Source organism: Martes martes (assembly GCF_963455335.1).
Source record: "Martes martes genome assembly, chromosome: 2".
NCBI classification, from domain to species: Eukaryota; Metazoa; Chordata; class Mammalia; order Carnivora; family Mustelidae; genus Martes; species Martes martes.
The window spans coordinates 84,619,352-84,635,219 of NC_137889.1; the positions used below are offsets into that span (position 1 = coordinate 84,619,352).

Below are 15,868 nucleotides of genomic sequence, written 5' to 3' on the forward strand. Positions count from 1 at the left end.
GACAGAGAGAGACACGGCGAGAGAGGGAACACAGTTAGAAGGAGTGGGAAAGGAAGAAGCAGGTTTCCTGCCAGCAGGGAGCCTGATGTGGGGCTCCATCCCAGGACCCTGGATTCATGACCTGAGTCAAAGGCAGTTGCTAGGCGACTGAGCCACCCAGGTGCCCCTATTCCACTTATTTCTGTTCTAATATTCATTATTTTTTTCTTTCTGCCCACTTTGCTTTATTTTGTTCCCTTTTCTAGTTCCTTGAGTTGTAAAGTTAGGTTGTTTATTTGCAGTCTGTCTTCTTCCTCTTCTTTTTCTTCTTCTTCTTCTTCTTCTTCTTCTTCTTCTTCTTCTTTTTAAAGATTTATTTAAGGGTGGGGGAGGAAGAAAGGGGCAGAGGGGAGAGGAAGAGAAGGAGAATTCTTAGTCAGACTCCCCACTGAGCACAGAGCCTGATGCCAGCAGATCCCAGGACCCTGAGATCATGACCTGACCAGAAATCAAGAGTTGGCTGCTTAACTGACTGAGCCACGCTGGTGCCCCTCTTTCTTCTTTTTGTAATGTAGACATTTATTGCTATAAAATTCCCTCTTGGTCTTGCTTTTGCTACAGCCCACGTTTGGTATGTTGTGCTTTTGTTTCATTTGTCTCAAAATATTATCTAATTATCCTTTAGCTTTCTTCCTTGACCTAGTAGTTGCTCAAGAGTATGTTATTTAATTTCCTTATATTTATGAATAGTCCAGTTTTCCTTTCTACTTTCATTCCATCATAATGTTTCTTGGTACGATTTTAATATTCTTAAAGTTGTTAAAACTAGTGCTGTGCCCTAACATGTGATCTGTCCTGGAGAATGTTCCATGTGCTCTTGAGTGTATATATGGGAATGTGTACTACTTGGGAATGATCATTCTGCTGTTGTTGGCTGGAGGGTTCTGTTTATGTCTCTTAGGTCCAGTTAGTCTGTGGTGTTATTCAAGTCCTCCGTTTCCTTATTGATCTATCTGGTTGCTCTATCCATTATTCAAAGTGGAGTATTGAAATCTTCTACTATTATTGTGTTACTGTCTGTTTCTCCCTTCAATTCTGTCAGAGTTTTCTTCAGATATTTAGGTGCTGTGCTATTAGGCACATATATATTTGTAATTGCTTTATCTTCCTGGTGAATAGAACTTTTTATGTAACATCTTCTATTTAGTCTGATGTAAGTATAACCACCCTTATTGCCTTGGATACTATTTGCATGGACTATCTCCTTCAGTCTTTCCTCCTACAGCCTATATCTGTCTGTATATCTAGAGTGAGTTTCTAGGTAGGAGTATATACTTGGATCTTGTTTTTTATTAATCCATTCAGCTATTCCATGTTTCTTGATTGGAGAGTTTCATCCACTTACATTTTCAAAAATTACTGATAGGGAAGGACTTGGTACTGCCATTTTTAAAGTATTTTCTGTATGTTTTTCATTTTGTTCTTCTTCTCTTCTCTTGCTGCCTTCCCTTGTGTTTCAATGGTTTTTTTGTAGTGACACGTTTTGAGTCCCTTATTTCCTTTTGCATTTCTTCCACAGATATTTTCTTTGTGGTTACCATGGGGATTACATAATACATCTTATAGTTTTAACAGTGTTTTAAACTAGTAGCAACTTAACTTCAATCATATAAAAAAAAAACTGTCCCTTTACTTTTCCTTCCCACTTTATGTTACTGATTTCATAAATACATCTTTTTATATTTTTATCCATTCACATAGTTTTATAGTTATGATTTTTTATGCTTTTATCTCTTAAATTTTATACCAGAATTAAAAGTGATATATGCACCACTATTACAGTGTTATGAGATTCAGTATTTATCTATATATTTACCTTTACCAGAGAGCTTCATATATTCATATGCTTTCACCTTGCTGTCCAGTGCCCATTCATCTCAACTGGAAGCGTTTAATTAACATTTCTAGTCAGGCAGCTTTAGTACTGGTGAACTCTCTCAGCTTTTGTTTATCTGAGAAGATCTTTCTCTCTTATCTCTGAAGGGCAGTTTTGCTGGATATATTATTCTTGGTGAAAGTTTTTTTCTTTTAGCACTAGGAATATATCATACCACGCCCTTCTGGCTTGGAGTTTTCATAAAAGCTTTTTGGACCATACACTCTTGTTGTTCATTCAGTTTCTCTATAGGAGATGAGGTCTTGGGCTTCATTCAGTCGTCTTACTGATCTCACTTCCAGCTTTCTTAAAGGTCTGAAATATGTTCAGCATTTCAGTGGCTGGATGATTAAAAGAGAATGGACAATTCAAAATCATCCAAACGTTTAAAAAAAGCTCAAGTCAGTCATTAATAAGAAAATTCTTGCATGACTTAGAAGTGACAAAAGTAAAACTCTAGAAGTACTTACTATGAACAGCCTTGAATAAAATGTTTGTATTATTATTTTACCTAAATACATCCATGAATATTGATTTTTCTAGTCACAGAACATTAACCATTACATAATTCTGTTAAATAGATAGTTCATTGTTGCTGTAGATGGTATTAGTTTTTTAACTGATTGTAAAGAAGAAAAAACAAGAACATTAAATGTATTATACTTTTTGATGCAATATTAGACTTACAGTGAAATTCATAAAAGCTGAAAATGCAAATTTTTCTGTATATTTCACTTGCCTCATGGGAATTAAAGGTGCAGTGTTGGTTTTCATTTGATCATTTCTACCTTGGTATGAAATGACCAGTAATTTTAAATCTTTTCTAGATGCCCAGAGACAGACTTTCATCTAAAATGTGCATGAGGCACTTGGGTGGCACAGTTGGTTGAGCATCCGACTCTTGATTTTAGCTCAGGTCCTGATCTCAGTGTTGTGAGTTCAAGCCCCATGACAGGCTCCATGCTCCATGCTCAGATCAAGCCCCATGACCCGCTGCTTGAAATTCTCTCTGTCCCTCTTCTTCTGCCCCTCCCCCAGCTAGCATGCTCTCTCTCTCTCTTTCTCTCAAATACATACATACATACATAAAATGTACACAATAAGCTGGTGTGTTTGGCTGGCTCAGTCAGTGGAGCCTGCAACTCTTGATCTTGTGGGTTCCAGCCCCATGTTGGGTACAGAGATTACCTAAAAAATAAATCTTTAAAAAATAAATTAAGCAAATTAACTAAAATTAGCATAGATAAGCCAAGACATAGAAGGATTCAAGGTCCTTTACTTATTTCCTCTTTTGGGGGGCAGTCTTAATTTTAAACATCATCTGAGGAAGAACATATATAAATATTTGCAGCTCTTTGCTGACTTTAGTATATAAATTATTTTGAATGGAATTCTTTCTGCACTAAAATTTCATTTGATATCATTAACATTTTATTTGTAGTAAAAATAAGATTGTTCCTTTTATGAGGGAGTCCATATGTGATTCTTTTTTTATAATTCTGTGCTCATCCTTGTTTTCTACATTCAAGTGAGCCCCATGTTTTGTTTTGTAATCGGGTGTATAATTAAAACATCCTAAGCTTTGGAGAAAAGGCCGTCAGCAAGATGGTACATTTTGCCTGCATAGCTGTTTCTCTTCTTACTGCCATTCTTGAGAACATTTGACAAGCCAGTGGAAATAAAATTTCCTGTGTTTAAAAATAAAATTGTATCAGGAAGCACAGAATTGTGATTGAGCACTAAAGATAAAATATGCTGCATACTGTAAAGGCATATTCCTGCTGAAAATGGAAGGCATTTTTGTATCAACAATATGTTTCCTAAAATATAACAAAATAAGCCTTCGATTATAATGCAACTTGAAAGATTCTGAACATGTGCAGCAACCTGATTCCACCATGATTAATTAAAATCCTTTATGTTGTCACTAAATGACTTTGAAAATGGCTTGAAAAGAACCACCATTTGGAAGCTTCAATAAATGATTTTAAAACTTTGTCACAGTTTGTGTTGAACATAACGTTTTTTAGAGAGTGTCATATATCCAGTTTGGGTTTTCCAGTTCTTTCTCCATAATGAATTTTATTTTATGCCTTTTTGGTTTTGTGAACAATACCACATAACCTGTTTTCTTTCATATGTGATTGTTGCATTTGTCTTTGAATGTTGGGTTGAAAAGGCTCCTAGGAAAAATAGCATTTATTCCAGGACCTTTTCTTTCTTCTCTTCTTTTTAGTGAAACCCTTTTAAGTATCCAGGAAAAAAAAAATGTATCTATTGATTTGGCCTGGCTTAGGGATTTTTTTTTTTTTACTGTAACCTGTACAAGACAGCTTTCAAGCTTATTCCTTGGGGCCTGCACAGTAGAAGTCAATGTGGAAGCCCAGCAGAGGTCTTGAATAGGTGTCATGATTTTTTTTTTAATTGCTGCAAATCCCACTCTCAGATAGTGTATTATAGCAGTGATTTTTAAATTTATTTAATTATTTTTTTAAAGAGTTATTTATTTATTTCAGTGAAAGAGAAAGAGAGAGCACAGTGAGGATGGGCAGAGGAAGAGGGAGAGAGAAATTCAAGCAGACCCTGAGCTGAGCATGGATTCCTATTCGGGGCTTGATCTCACCACCCTAACAGACCTGAGCTGAAATCAAGAGTCAGAGGCTTAACCGACTGCACCACCCAGGCACTCCAGATTTTTTTTTTTTTTTAAATAATTGCTGCCTGTTTAGAAGAGCTGTGTAGGTAGAGAGGCATTCTTCAAGCCTTTAAGGCTAGAACACTTCAGTGAGCATCTCCGTCCCTTACTTCCTCCATCCCCTCTGTTACCTCTTTCTTCTCATACTTACTGAGCACCCACTGTGCACAAAGGAATAAACTTTTGATATAAAGAACAATGTGACTGATTCTCAAAAAGGTGTGTAAGCATAAGAAGGCAGCCACTTTGTGGTTTTTTAAGCATATGAAATTTTAGAAGCAAAACTAATCTAGAGTTGCACAATTATATAGAACAGATAGATAGGAAACCTTCTGTGCTTTCACTGAATTTAGTCCAATTTAGTGGAAAGATAAGACCGGTCTGTGAATATGTTCAGTACAAGTCCATGGATGACAAATAAGTACCATAATCTAAGTGCTAGAAAGGCTGATAACAAAAAGGAGAGATTCGTCTTCTCTATCAGGGATGGTAAATGAGCAGACTCAGGCCACAGCTGTGTTTTGTTTGACCCATATGATGGCTTAGTTTTTCCCCTAAATTAAATTATTTTCTGACATTTACAAATAGGGAGATTTCATGTGAAAATAAATATTAATTGTTGAGCTCCTCTTACAAAGGCCAGAATTTCAAGCATCCTAAAGCCTGCTTCCCTCCCCCACTGGCAGTGATGAGTTGAAGCTGAGTGCTTAGGCACATCAGATGGTCTCTGACTTCCTCCAACCAACTGGCTCTTTTTTTTTGTCCAAACTTCTTACTTTTACCCAAAGGCATCTGAGTTAATGATCCCTGCTCTGTTCTCATCTCTGACATTATGAAACATTTGTGTTCTTATCAAATGCTTCCTTTTACTTTTCCTCTTGTGCCTTGCTGACACCATCCTAAATCAGGCTCCCATTGTTACACACTTAGCGGTCAGAGGGCCTCTTGAAGAGCCCACTGCTTTCCCATCTCCCACTTAGTACAACATGCTCTCTTGGCCAACAGATGACATTCTCTCAGGGAGCATGAAAGTAAGAGGAGAGGCAGGGAACACTGCCAGAGTGGGCGTCCAAAGTAGATGCTGTAAGTTATAGGCCAAAGATAAGACAATTAGGACCAGTAAAGAACTATGAAAAAGTTTCCCAGAAGTTGGGGGTAGATAGAGAACAAGAATCAAAGAACAAACAAGAATCTTAAAAAAGAGTGAAAATGACCAACAAACACATGAAAAGATTCACAACATCATCAGACATCAGGGAAATTAAAATTAAAACCACAGTGAGATAACTACCACACATCCACTAGAATGACCAATATTAAAAAGATGGACAATACCAGTGAATATGGAGCAACCAGAATTCTCATATGTTGCTAGCAGGAATGTAATATGGCATGGAAACACTTTGGAAAATAGCTTGGCAGTTTTTTATAAGGTTAAACATACACTCACACTAGGTGTTTACCCAACAGGAATGAAAACATGTGTCCACACAAACACTATTACATGGATGCTCATAGCAGCTTTATTCATAATAGCCCCAAACTGAAAACAATCCAAATGTCCATCTGTGGAAAAGTGGATCAACACACTATGGTACGTGCATTCAGTAGAATACACTCTACAATAAAAATGTAATGAGCTCTTAAAACACAGAATAACATGTTTGATTCCTAAAAGACAACGCTGATCAAAAGAGAGATACTGTGTAATTTTTATGTGTATAAAATTTTAGAGGCAAAACAAAGAAACAGAAAGTAAATCAGTAATTTCCCAGGACCAGAAGTAAGAGAAAACTGATTGCAAAAAGTCAAGAGGGAATTTTTTGGAGTGATGGAAATATTCTACGTCTTGATTCTGATGGTGGTTACACAGGTGTATATAGCTGTTAAAACTGTATACATATATAACTGTATACTTAAAATATGTGTATATTATTGTATGTAAATATTACCTCAATAAAGTTGATTAAATAAAAAAATAAAAGGACGGGCAGTTAAAGGAGGAGGACAAATGGGAACCAGGATACGAAGTAAAACAGAGGTGAACAGCAAAAGTCATGAGATATTACACGAGGACAACAAAGTGCTAACTTGAGGCCGGAATGGATTCTTTAGAACCTTCCAGTGAAATCCCAGCTCTCTTCACACCAATTATGTCATTGCCTCTATCAGTGCTTGCTAATTCTTCTTTCATTTTGGTAATCAGTTTGTTCCCTATAACTTGAAATGTTATATGTCTGCCCTCCCCCCATAAAAGTGTGTTTTCTATCACATTACATTGCGTTTTTTTCTTCCAGGGAACTTAGCACATCTGAAATCTACTTTGATTATATGTATTTGCTTAATGGTTTATTATCTGTCTGCTTCCTTTAGTTAATAATCACTGTAAGATAGAAATCTTTCCTAACTTATTTGTCACTCTATCTCCTGTACTTAGCATGGGATCTCACTTATTGAAGACACTCAGTGACTAATCACTGAATGAATGAACAAATGAAAATGTAGTAAGCAAATAACAAATACCCAGTGTTTGCTCTTGTTTTTCCCTGAAATTTTCTTTTCCTAAAGTTCTTTCTTTCTTTTTTTTACCTAATTTTTACAGGTACTTCTATTGTGACTGTAAAAGCTGTTACTCCTGACCCAACACAAGACAGCATTAAATATTCTGTTTTTAGTGGAAATGAAGATGGGGTTTTTTCCTTGTGCTCCAACTCAGGTGATCCTTTTCTCTCCTGTAATAGCTTTTTTTCCTGCTCCATTTAATGTTACTAGTAAGAAATACTTCTGCAAAGGAAACTCAAAATTTGAAAGATAGAAAAATTAGAGGTAAATAATTTAAAAGGTAAATAAGAAACAATTTTTTTATGGTAGCTGTGGAGAAAGTGTGAGAAATGAAGACTACTTATTTGTTTACATGTACTTGCTGAGAATCCTGTTCTTTACATTCCCAAATTAGCCAGTACCTAGCCTACCCTTTGGATTTTTGAAGATAAACTGGTTTCTACTTATAATTTACTCGTCTATTTGGGAAAATGGGAGATATAGGAGGGAGACCATCAATACTGAGTTTGAATTGAAAATAACCACACATGTCTAACCATAGGGCATTTTCATCACGAGATTTTTCTAAAGCGCCACTGAATGTCAACAATGCAACAAAAAAGGACAGCTGGAGAGATTTCTATGTGGTGGTAAAGAAATTACTTCCAAATACAGCATGTATTAAATTTAACTTTAATAAGACCATTATTGTGTTTTAAATGAATACCAATTGATTATTTGAAACATACTTTTTTGACTAACAACTATGTAGTAGATACATATCTACTGTTGCATTGTCAAACCTCAAGAAGAATGTTTTTAATAATTTCTGTATTACCATACAACTGCCTTACGTAATCTACTACATGCACATGGGAAAAATTGAGAGGGAGTTGTTTCTTAAGCAAAGGCTGCCTAATCCTGGGTAGCGTTACGACTCTTTGGTCCGTGCCATCTTTGGTCGGCAGCCTTTCTGAGGTAGCCTGCTAGCTCTTCATCTCTTTGCCCCATCGTTTGGTTAGAGGGTGGCGCAGGAAGCTTGTTGACAAGAGAGCCATTTGTGAACATCACCCAGCCTTAAGCTTCTAACAGTCTACCTGTCTGAAGGTCCTGGGAAAGGAAATGAGATAAGAACGTTTAGAAAGAAGGAGAGTAGCAGAGTTTGTACAATTTTCCAGGCTATACCTATCCTTCTGCCACCTCACTCTTAACAAAGCCCAGGCTTAAAGTGGTCTTATTTTTTCTGGAGTCTCTAATGAAAATTCAGGTAAAATATGCCTAGGGTTAGTCCAAAGAGACTCTCCACTTTACAATTAAATACTTATTTATGTTGAAATTTATTTCACAAGTTTGTTGTGAAACAGCTGCAAGATGATACGCTAAAATGTAGAAAACTGTTTAATGGACATGTACGTGCCATCCATCTCCAGAGATGAGACATTACTAGAACCTCAGGAATGCCCTGTGTATCCCTCCCCATCATGTCTCTCTTCTTTGAAAGCCATGAATTTGGCTTTGATTGCTGCCTTTCTTTCTTGATAATTTTCCACCTGTGTCTGAATCTCTAAATGATGTGTTATGTCCTTTTACCTTGACTTAAAGATCATGATAGAATCCTGCTAATGTCCTCTCGTCTATGACTTGATTCTTTTGCTCAACACTTTGACTGTGGTTTGTAGTTCCTAAGCCTAGGCACACATTAAAGAGGAATACAAAGAAGGTACGTACCTGCTGCCGAGGTTATAAACCAGAACATAGTCACTATCACCCATGTTACCTTTGAGCCCTTTTCCGATCGCTTCCTTCCTGTCCACTGCTGCAGGCTGACTCATGTCCCCACTTCAGGGATAATCATTCCCTTGTGACTTGTCGTAAATGCATTTCTATACAATAAAACTGTTTAATTTGGTTTATTTCTGAATTTTATGTAGGATTCATAGTCTGTGTTATTTTATTGGGATTCAGTTCTTTTTATTCAAAATTAGAATCTTTCATGTTAATGCATGCAGATGGGTCTCTTTCATTTTCAGTTCTTTATGGCCTTCTGTTTTAAGTCTATGTCACAACTTATTTATCCATTCCGCCATTGACGGACAGTGAGGTTTTCCTGTCTGGGGATATAATAACAACCGCTGTGAGGAACAACCTCATACGTGTCTTCTGGTGCATATGTGAGGAGTTCTCCAGGCCCCAGAGTCTAGGCTGGGCATATACATCAGAGGATACATATGTTCAGCATTACAGATAGTGCCAAATTGTTTTATGAAGTGGTTTATCCCACTTTACATTCCACCAGCCCTGAATGAGAGCTATCAAGGTTATTTACGCCCTATTTTCTATTGCCAATCTGGTGGGTGTGAAATGGTATCTTGCTGTGGTTGTAATTTGCATTTCTTTATTACTAATGAATGTGAGTATTTTTTTCACAGTGTATTGGCCATTCTAGTATTCTCCTGTGTGAAATGCATATTGATACACTTTGTCTATTTTTTCTACGGGTTGTTCGTGTTTCTCTTTCTGAAGTGTAAGGATTTTTAATATATTTCACTAGCTTTTCTCCTTTGTCTGTTTTTTGTTGCAAATATTGTTTAGTTTGTGACTTGTCTTTTACTCTTTTACTGGTACATTTTTGTTTTGAGGGGTTAGAATTAATCGGTCTTTTACTTTATGAATTTCCCATCTTGTAAGTGAAGAAACTCTTCCCTATCCTGAGATCAAGAAAATACAGTTACATTGTCTTTTAAAAGTTTTAATAGTTTTCCTTTGTTTCACGTTTACATCTATAGTGTATCTAGAATTTATTTTCCTGTTTTAGATGAGTAAAACATTCTCTTTTTCTTCTTCTTTTCTTTTTTTTTTTTAAAGATTACCAGTAATTCCAGTGGCAATGACCTTCACCTGTGACTTGAAATACCCCCACTGTCATATGTTGTTTCCATAACTCTACAGGATCCTTGACTCCTTTTCATTCACCTCTTTGTCTATACGCACACCAATACCACACTTCTTCAATCACATAGACTTTATAATCAGTCTTCATACCAAGGAAGCAGCCCCATTCTCATATTCTTCATGAGTATATTAGCTGTTATTGACTCCTTGCACTAATATGAATCATTGAATCCACTTGCCACTTTTTCACACACACATGCACATACATACGTACATACACAAACACACACACACACGTGCACACACACATGCCTATTGGGATTTTTTTTCCCAAGGAAAGGAGATTTATTCATAAGTCTTTGGGTGATATAAGAGCTATTCACACCTTGCATGCATGAAACCAAGCTAATCATGACATGCACATTTGATTTCAGGTGAAACCTCACTCGAATTAGCAAAGAAAATGTCCAAAACAATTGCATGGCCTCAATCTAGAATTTAAGTAATTAAGTCATCAGGCCAAATTATCATCCTCACAAAGCCCTGTACAGCAGTGCATTGTAACTAATAATCATCTACAAAACTTTTCTTTTCTTTTTAACTGTGGCAAGAACATTTCACATGAGATCTACACTTTCAGCAAAATTAGAAGTGTGTACAATATAGTACTGCCAACTCTAGACATAGTGTTGTCCAGCAGGTTTTTAGAACTTAGGCATCTTGCCTAACTGAAACTTCATACCCACTGAACAGCACCTCCATTGGCATCGCCCTTCTCCCATGGCACCTGGCAACCATCATTCTATTCCCTGCCTCTAGGAGTTTGACTGTTTTAGATACATCATGTAAGTGGAAGCGTGCCATATTTATGTTTCTGTGACTGGCTTATTCTGCTCAACTTAGTGTCCTCAGGGTTCATCTATGTTTTCACATATGGTGGGATTCTCTCTGTGGAGACTGAATTATTTGCCATTGTATGCAAACATGACACTTTCTTTGTCTATTTACCCATCAACAGACATTTAGGTTACTAGAATATTTGTTAGAATTGTATTAATTCTAAATATCAGTCTGGGGAAAGCCTGTATCTTTATAGTATTGTCTTCTAATTCAGGATGATATAGAAAATCACATCCATTGTTTCCTTAAGTATACTTTAATAAAATTTTAATTTTTTAATAGCCAGTTTGCACAGTTTTTGTTAGATGTGGTCTAAATCCTTTACACTTTTTCTTGCTAAAGTAAGCGAAAAAATGCTTTTTCTAACAGTGCTATTAAGTAGACTTGAAATTGGCTTTTATGGTTTGATTTCATATCTGCAAACCTATAAACTCCTATTGATTCTAATAGTTTTCTGAGCGTTCAGCATATATGATCATTACCTAAAGATGACCATTTTCTCCTGTGTTTGCTGCAATTGTATAGCTATTTATCTTCTTTTAGTGGTTAGCCTAGCTATTTTAACATATATCATTGAAATCTAACCTTAATAGCCTGCTCCTGAATAATACATGAGACTTAGAATTCTATATCTCCAGATATCCCTTTTTCAACCTATTTTTAAAGATTTATTTATTTATTTAATTGACAGAGAGAGAGAGAGAGAGGTCACAAGTAGGCAGAGAGGCAGGCAGAGAGAGAGAGGGGGAAGCAGACTCCCTGCTGAGCAGAGAGCCTGACGCAGGGCTTGATCCCAGGACCCTGAGATCATGACCTGAGCCGAAGGCAGAGGCTTAACTCACTGAGCCACCCAGGTGCCCCCTTTTTTCAATTTATAAGCTCTAGTGGGCCACAATTATATTTCTTTTCAATTAGACATTACTAATGTTTTTAAATAGATTTCTGTCCTTCTTTGCTAACTGTTCTATCTTACATATTAGACTTGCCTCTTGTGTCATTTTCCTTCTACCTGAAGTATATCCTGTAGTGAGGGTCTATTGTAGTAAAACATGTTCAGGATTTGATTGTCTAAAAATGACTTTTTTTAGTTCTTGTTTTTAAAAAATATGTTTGCTGGTCTTAGAATTCTAAGTTTACAGTTTTTTTCTCTCATCAGATTTAAGGTATTATCCCATTGCTTTCTGGTTTCCAATTGTCGCATTAAGAAGTCAGCTGTTGGGGGACCTGGGTGGCTCAGTCGTTAAGCATCTGCCTTCAGCTCAGGTCATGGTCCCAGCGTCCTGGGATCAAGTCCCACATAGGGCTCCCTGCTGGAGGGAAACCTGCTTCTCCCTCTCCCACTCCCCCTGCTCGTGTTCCATCTCTCACTGTGTGTCTCTCTGTCAAATAAATAGAATCTTTTTTTTTTTAAGGAAGTTAGCTGTTTATCTAAATACCATTTATTTGTATCATTTTGGCAATTCCACTTAGACAGGTATTGAGCCAGACACTCTTTCCTACGCATTTGCGCATTTTTCATCTCCTTGTCCCATTCTCTTCAATCAAGGAAAATATATTTTTTATTTCCAGAAGTTCTCTTTGGTTCTTTGTCAACAATTCCTGGTCTTATGAAAAAATAACCTTTTTAAAAGTTGAGGTACAGTTGACATACAATGTTACATTAGTTTCAGGTGTTAACATAGTGATTCAACAAGTTTATGTGTAATCCTACTCTTACCACAAGTGTAGCTACCATCTGTCATTGTACAATTTTATTATAGCATCAGTGACTATATTCCCTATGTTGCACCTTTTAACCCCCTGATTTATCAATTCCATAACTAGATGCCTGTAAAAAAGTAAACTCTTCTTCCTTGCTCATGTTTCTAAGCTTACTTTTCATGCATTTAAACATATGCAATAATTACACATCCTCTGTCCAATAATCCAGCATTTTAAGTCTTTGAAGATTTATTTAGCTTTCCATAGGTTTGCCAGCTCTCATCCATGGGTGCCTTGTTTCTCTGTAATTTTCATGCTTGTTACTTATGAGCTGCTCATTGTCCTTAAAGCTTTTTTGCTGAGGGTTCTTTGAAGGCTGGGTTGAATTTGTGTCCTTTAGAGAGGATTTGTTTTCCTTCTGCAGATCACCTGGGTATATCATCAAGCGAAGACTAGCCTAAATGTAATAACTGAGTTTTAAAAACATATAGCTGTGGTAGTATGGATACCATAAATTCAGGCTTAAGTTAATGAATTCAGAGCAGTGATTTTTTTCCCTTCCAACCAACACCAAGGTCAAGACAGGCAGGTTTCTGTGCATCCATTTTTAACTTGTTTTTGTTTTTTAAATATTGATCACTCATTTGGAGTATATGTAGTCTTTGGGTTCATAGCTTTGTTCTGGTTTTCCTATTAGGCTCTTCAACCTTTTGTGGGTTCAGGCTTCTTCCCTTGTTTCTCATGCTCTATGCAGCTCTATGCTCTATGCTCTCTTGCTCTATGCAGCTATCTCAAGGAAGAAGGTTGTGGTAGAGACCCTTGGAAAAAAGTGAGCTTCTAGTGCTTGCTTACCTCCCTGGATTACTGTTTTCAGTTCTTTTTGTTTCTCTGAGGATTCCTTACTAGTATACCAACTCAGTCATGCATTTCAACACACACATAATTTATCAAGCATTTTAGTTGTTTTTGTTATGAGGTTTTCCATACCACTGTCAAGAAACCTTTTTAAAAACTTTTAATTATGATACTAAATTCATCATTCATGTCACCTTTGGCACATAATCTTCAAGCTTGTGTGTAAAGTTACCTAACATAGGTTTTATGAGTATATGTATTTTAAGCCATATACCAGTTAAAACAGAAAACTGGTGTGTATGATAAATCAATAAAGATCTTGATTTAAGGTTGTGGTTACTCTTCTTCAGGGTAAAAATGTGAGAAAGCCATTTCATTAGTTGCTGAATAAGTAAGTTCTGAAAAGAAGGATCTCTGAGGAGAATCGCATTTTCTGCCCATTTGTGCCAGTGTTTGCTCTGTCCCACAGTCCCAAACCAAAGGTTTACTTTTGTATTCAAACACCTTGTCACATCAGCCTAAAAGAATCTACTCACTGTCTATACCAGCAAGAATGTTGGAGTTTTTCTCGTATCGTATAAGTAGATAACAAATGGTAGCATTCATCCCATGAATTTGGTAGGTTGACATAAAATAAAAATGATCAAACTTGCCAATGTGTCAAGAAAATGGTTTTAGCAGGAGATAGTTTCAAAATTTTGGATAACATAAATATTTATCTCATTCTGCTTTGTGTATATTTCTATGCATGTGCTGAGTTTGTATTGGATTAAAATTACCTGATTATGCTACCAAGCAGTTGAGCATTTGAAGAATCTTAATCTCATTTCTATGTATATTTTGTTACTGGAGCAAAAGCTACACGTGTACAGATATGAGAAGGAAAAGAGCACTGCAACTTCATTCTCAAGTTATTCTAGAACTGGTGCACTAATGTGTAAGAACGATCATGAAGTTGGTGCCCACGAGGCTTGTCCTGGAAGGAAAACGTGGACTTCTGCCCAGACAGAGAGCCCAGTAGTTCTTACACTCACCGGTGACAGTAAATCCTTGATATCACTGAGAAAAAATATGCGTAGATCATCCCAGGCGAATGTGGGTTTGGTCGGTGTGCCAGCTTTGAGTCATCTCACAGACAGCTTATTGTCTTTCCTACTTACACAACTTTCTCAGCATATGCCAATTATTATGCCAAAAATAAAAGCCAAGCAAGGAAAGCATTAAAACTGCAGAGCCATTCCAAGTGCAGAATTCCAATTATCAAAGCCTAAACACAAGCCTTTTATTAAAAAATCCACTTTGATCTGCACTATAATTGGCACACTTTCTACTAAGTGACACTGGCAATTTACGGTTGTGTTTCTAGGTTGTTTTTCTTTGGCTATTAGTAACAGAACATGATAGCAAGTGGAGCACTCTGGTTGGTGGAGACAGAATGCTGGATGAGAGCTTGGACCTACCTCAGGCTGGGGCTCCTCTGCCATTTGGGGGTGCTGGCTTAGTCCTTGTTTCACAAAGGTTTCTGGAGACCAGCTTGTTTCAGTACCAGCTCATCAAAATGCATCTCAAAGATTTTTCTGGCTACCAGTGGTCATATCTATGCTAAATTTTCTGCCAGGGGTGTCAGTCACATCAGACTGTGGCCCGTAAAAATAACCTGGGTTTCTGGATTGATAACTGATGACAGTAAGTGAAAGTGAGCTTATGGAAATTTTACATTTTGCAGTATAGTGAGTTCCTTATATAGAATATATTTAGTTGTTCTTAATAACAGAAGAGAAGCTATAAAAATCTCCCCAAAACCCTCAGTACTGAAGTTAGAACACTAGGGCAGTGCATGATTCCCATTAACATCCAGGTGAGTACACAGGAGCCTGACATTTTCTTGGATCAGAATGGTGGCCTGAGGAAACTGGTTCAGATAGAACAGTAAGAACTGTAGCTTCCAGGCCATATTTCCAGAAACAGCACAGGTTCTTTCACTGGAGGATCAAACTTTGATTAGCAACATGGCTGTTAAAATGTTTTCTTTCTAAATGCAGAGCTTTTGTAGATATTAAATCCATACATGATGGTGGAAGGGCTGAGAAACATGGGTAGGACCCTGAAGTCTATATCATGTTCCTGCAGAGGAACATTCTAAACATGCACTAGAGTACTTGTCCCACAAGCCTACAAAGTCATTATTAATATCCCCATTTTCCAGAAGAGGAGACTCAGCTCCATAGAACCTGAATGACTTACCCTGGGTAGCATTCGTCGTGGAGGCGGAGCCAAGTAATTTACCTAAACTGAGGGGCCAGGGCTAGGATTTTTACTTGGTTTCAGGTGTCTCAAACTCCCAACCAGTGTTCATTCAGTGAATCTCT

At 37.0% G+C, this 15,868-nt stretch overlaps 1 protein-coding gene across 1 annotated transcript in view; it reads left to right on the forward strand.

The window, feature by feature from the left end:
• DCHS2 (dachsous cadherin-related 2) overlaps positions 1-15,868 on the forward strand; it is a gene marked incomplete at both ends in the record, with an annotated part of 261,937 nt that overhangs the window by 222,860 nt on the left and 23,209 nt on the right. Inside the window, one exon of the mRNA XM_080796327.1 lies at positions 7,213-7,326. Coding sequence (XP_080652453.1) covers positions 7,213-7,326 — 114 coding nt within the window. The remainder of the gene's footprint in view (positions 1-7,212; positions 7,327-15,868) is intronic.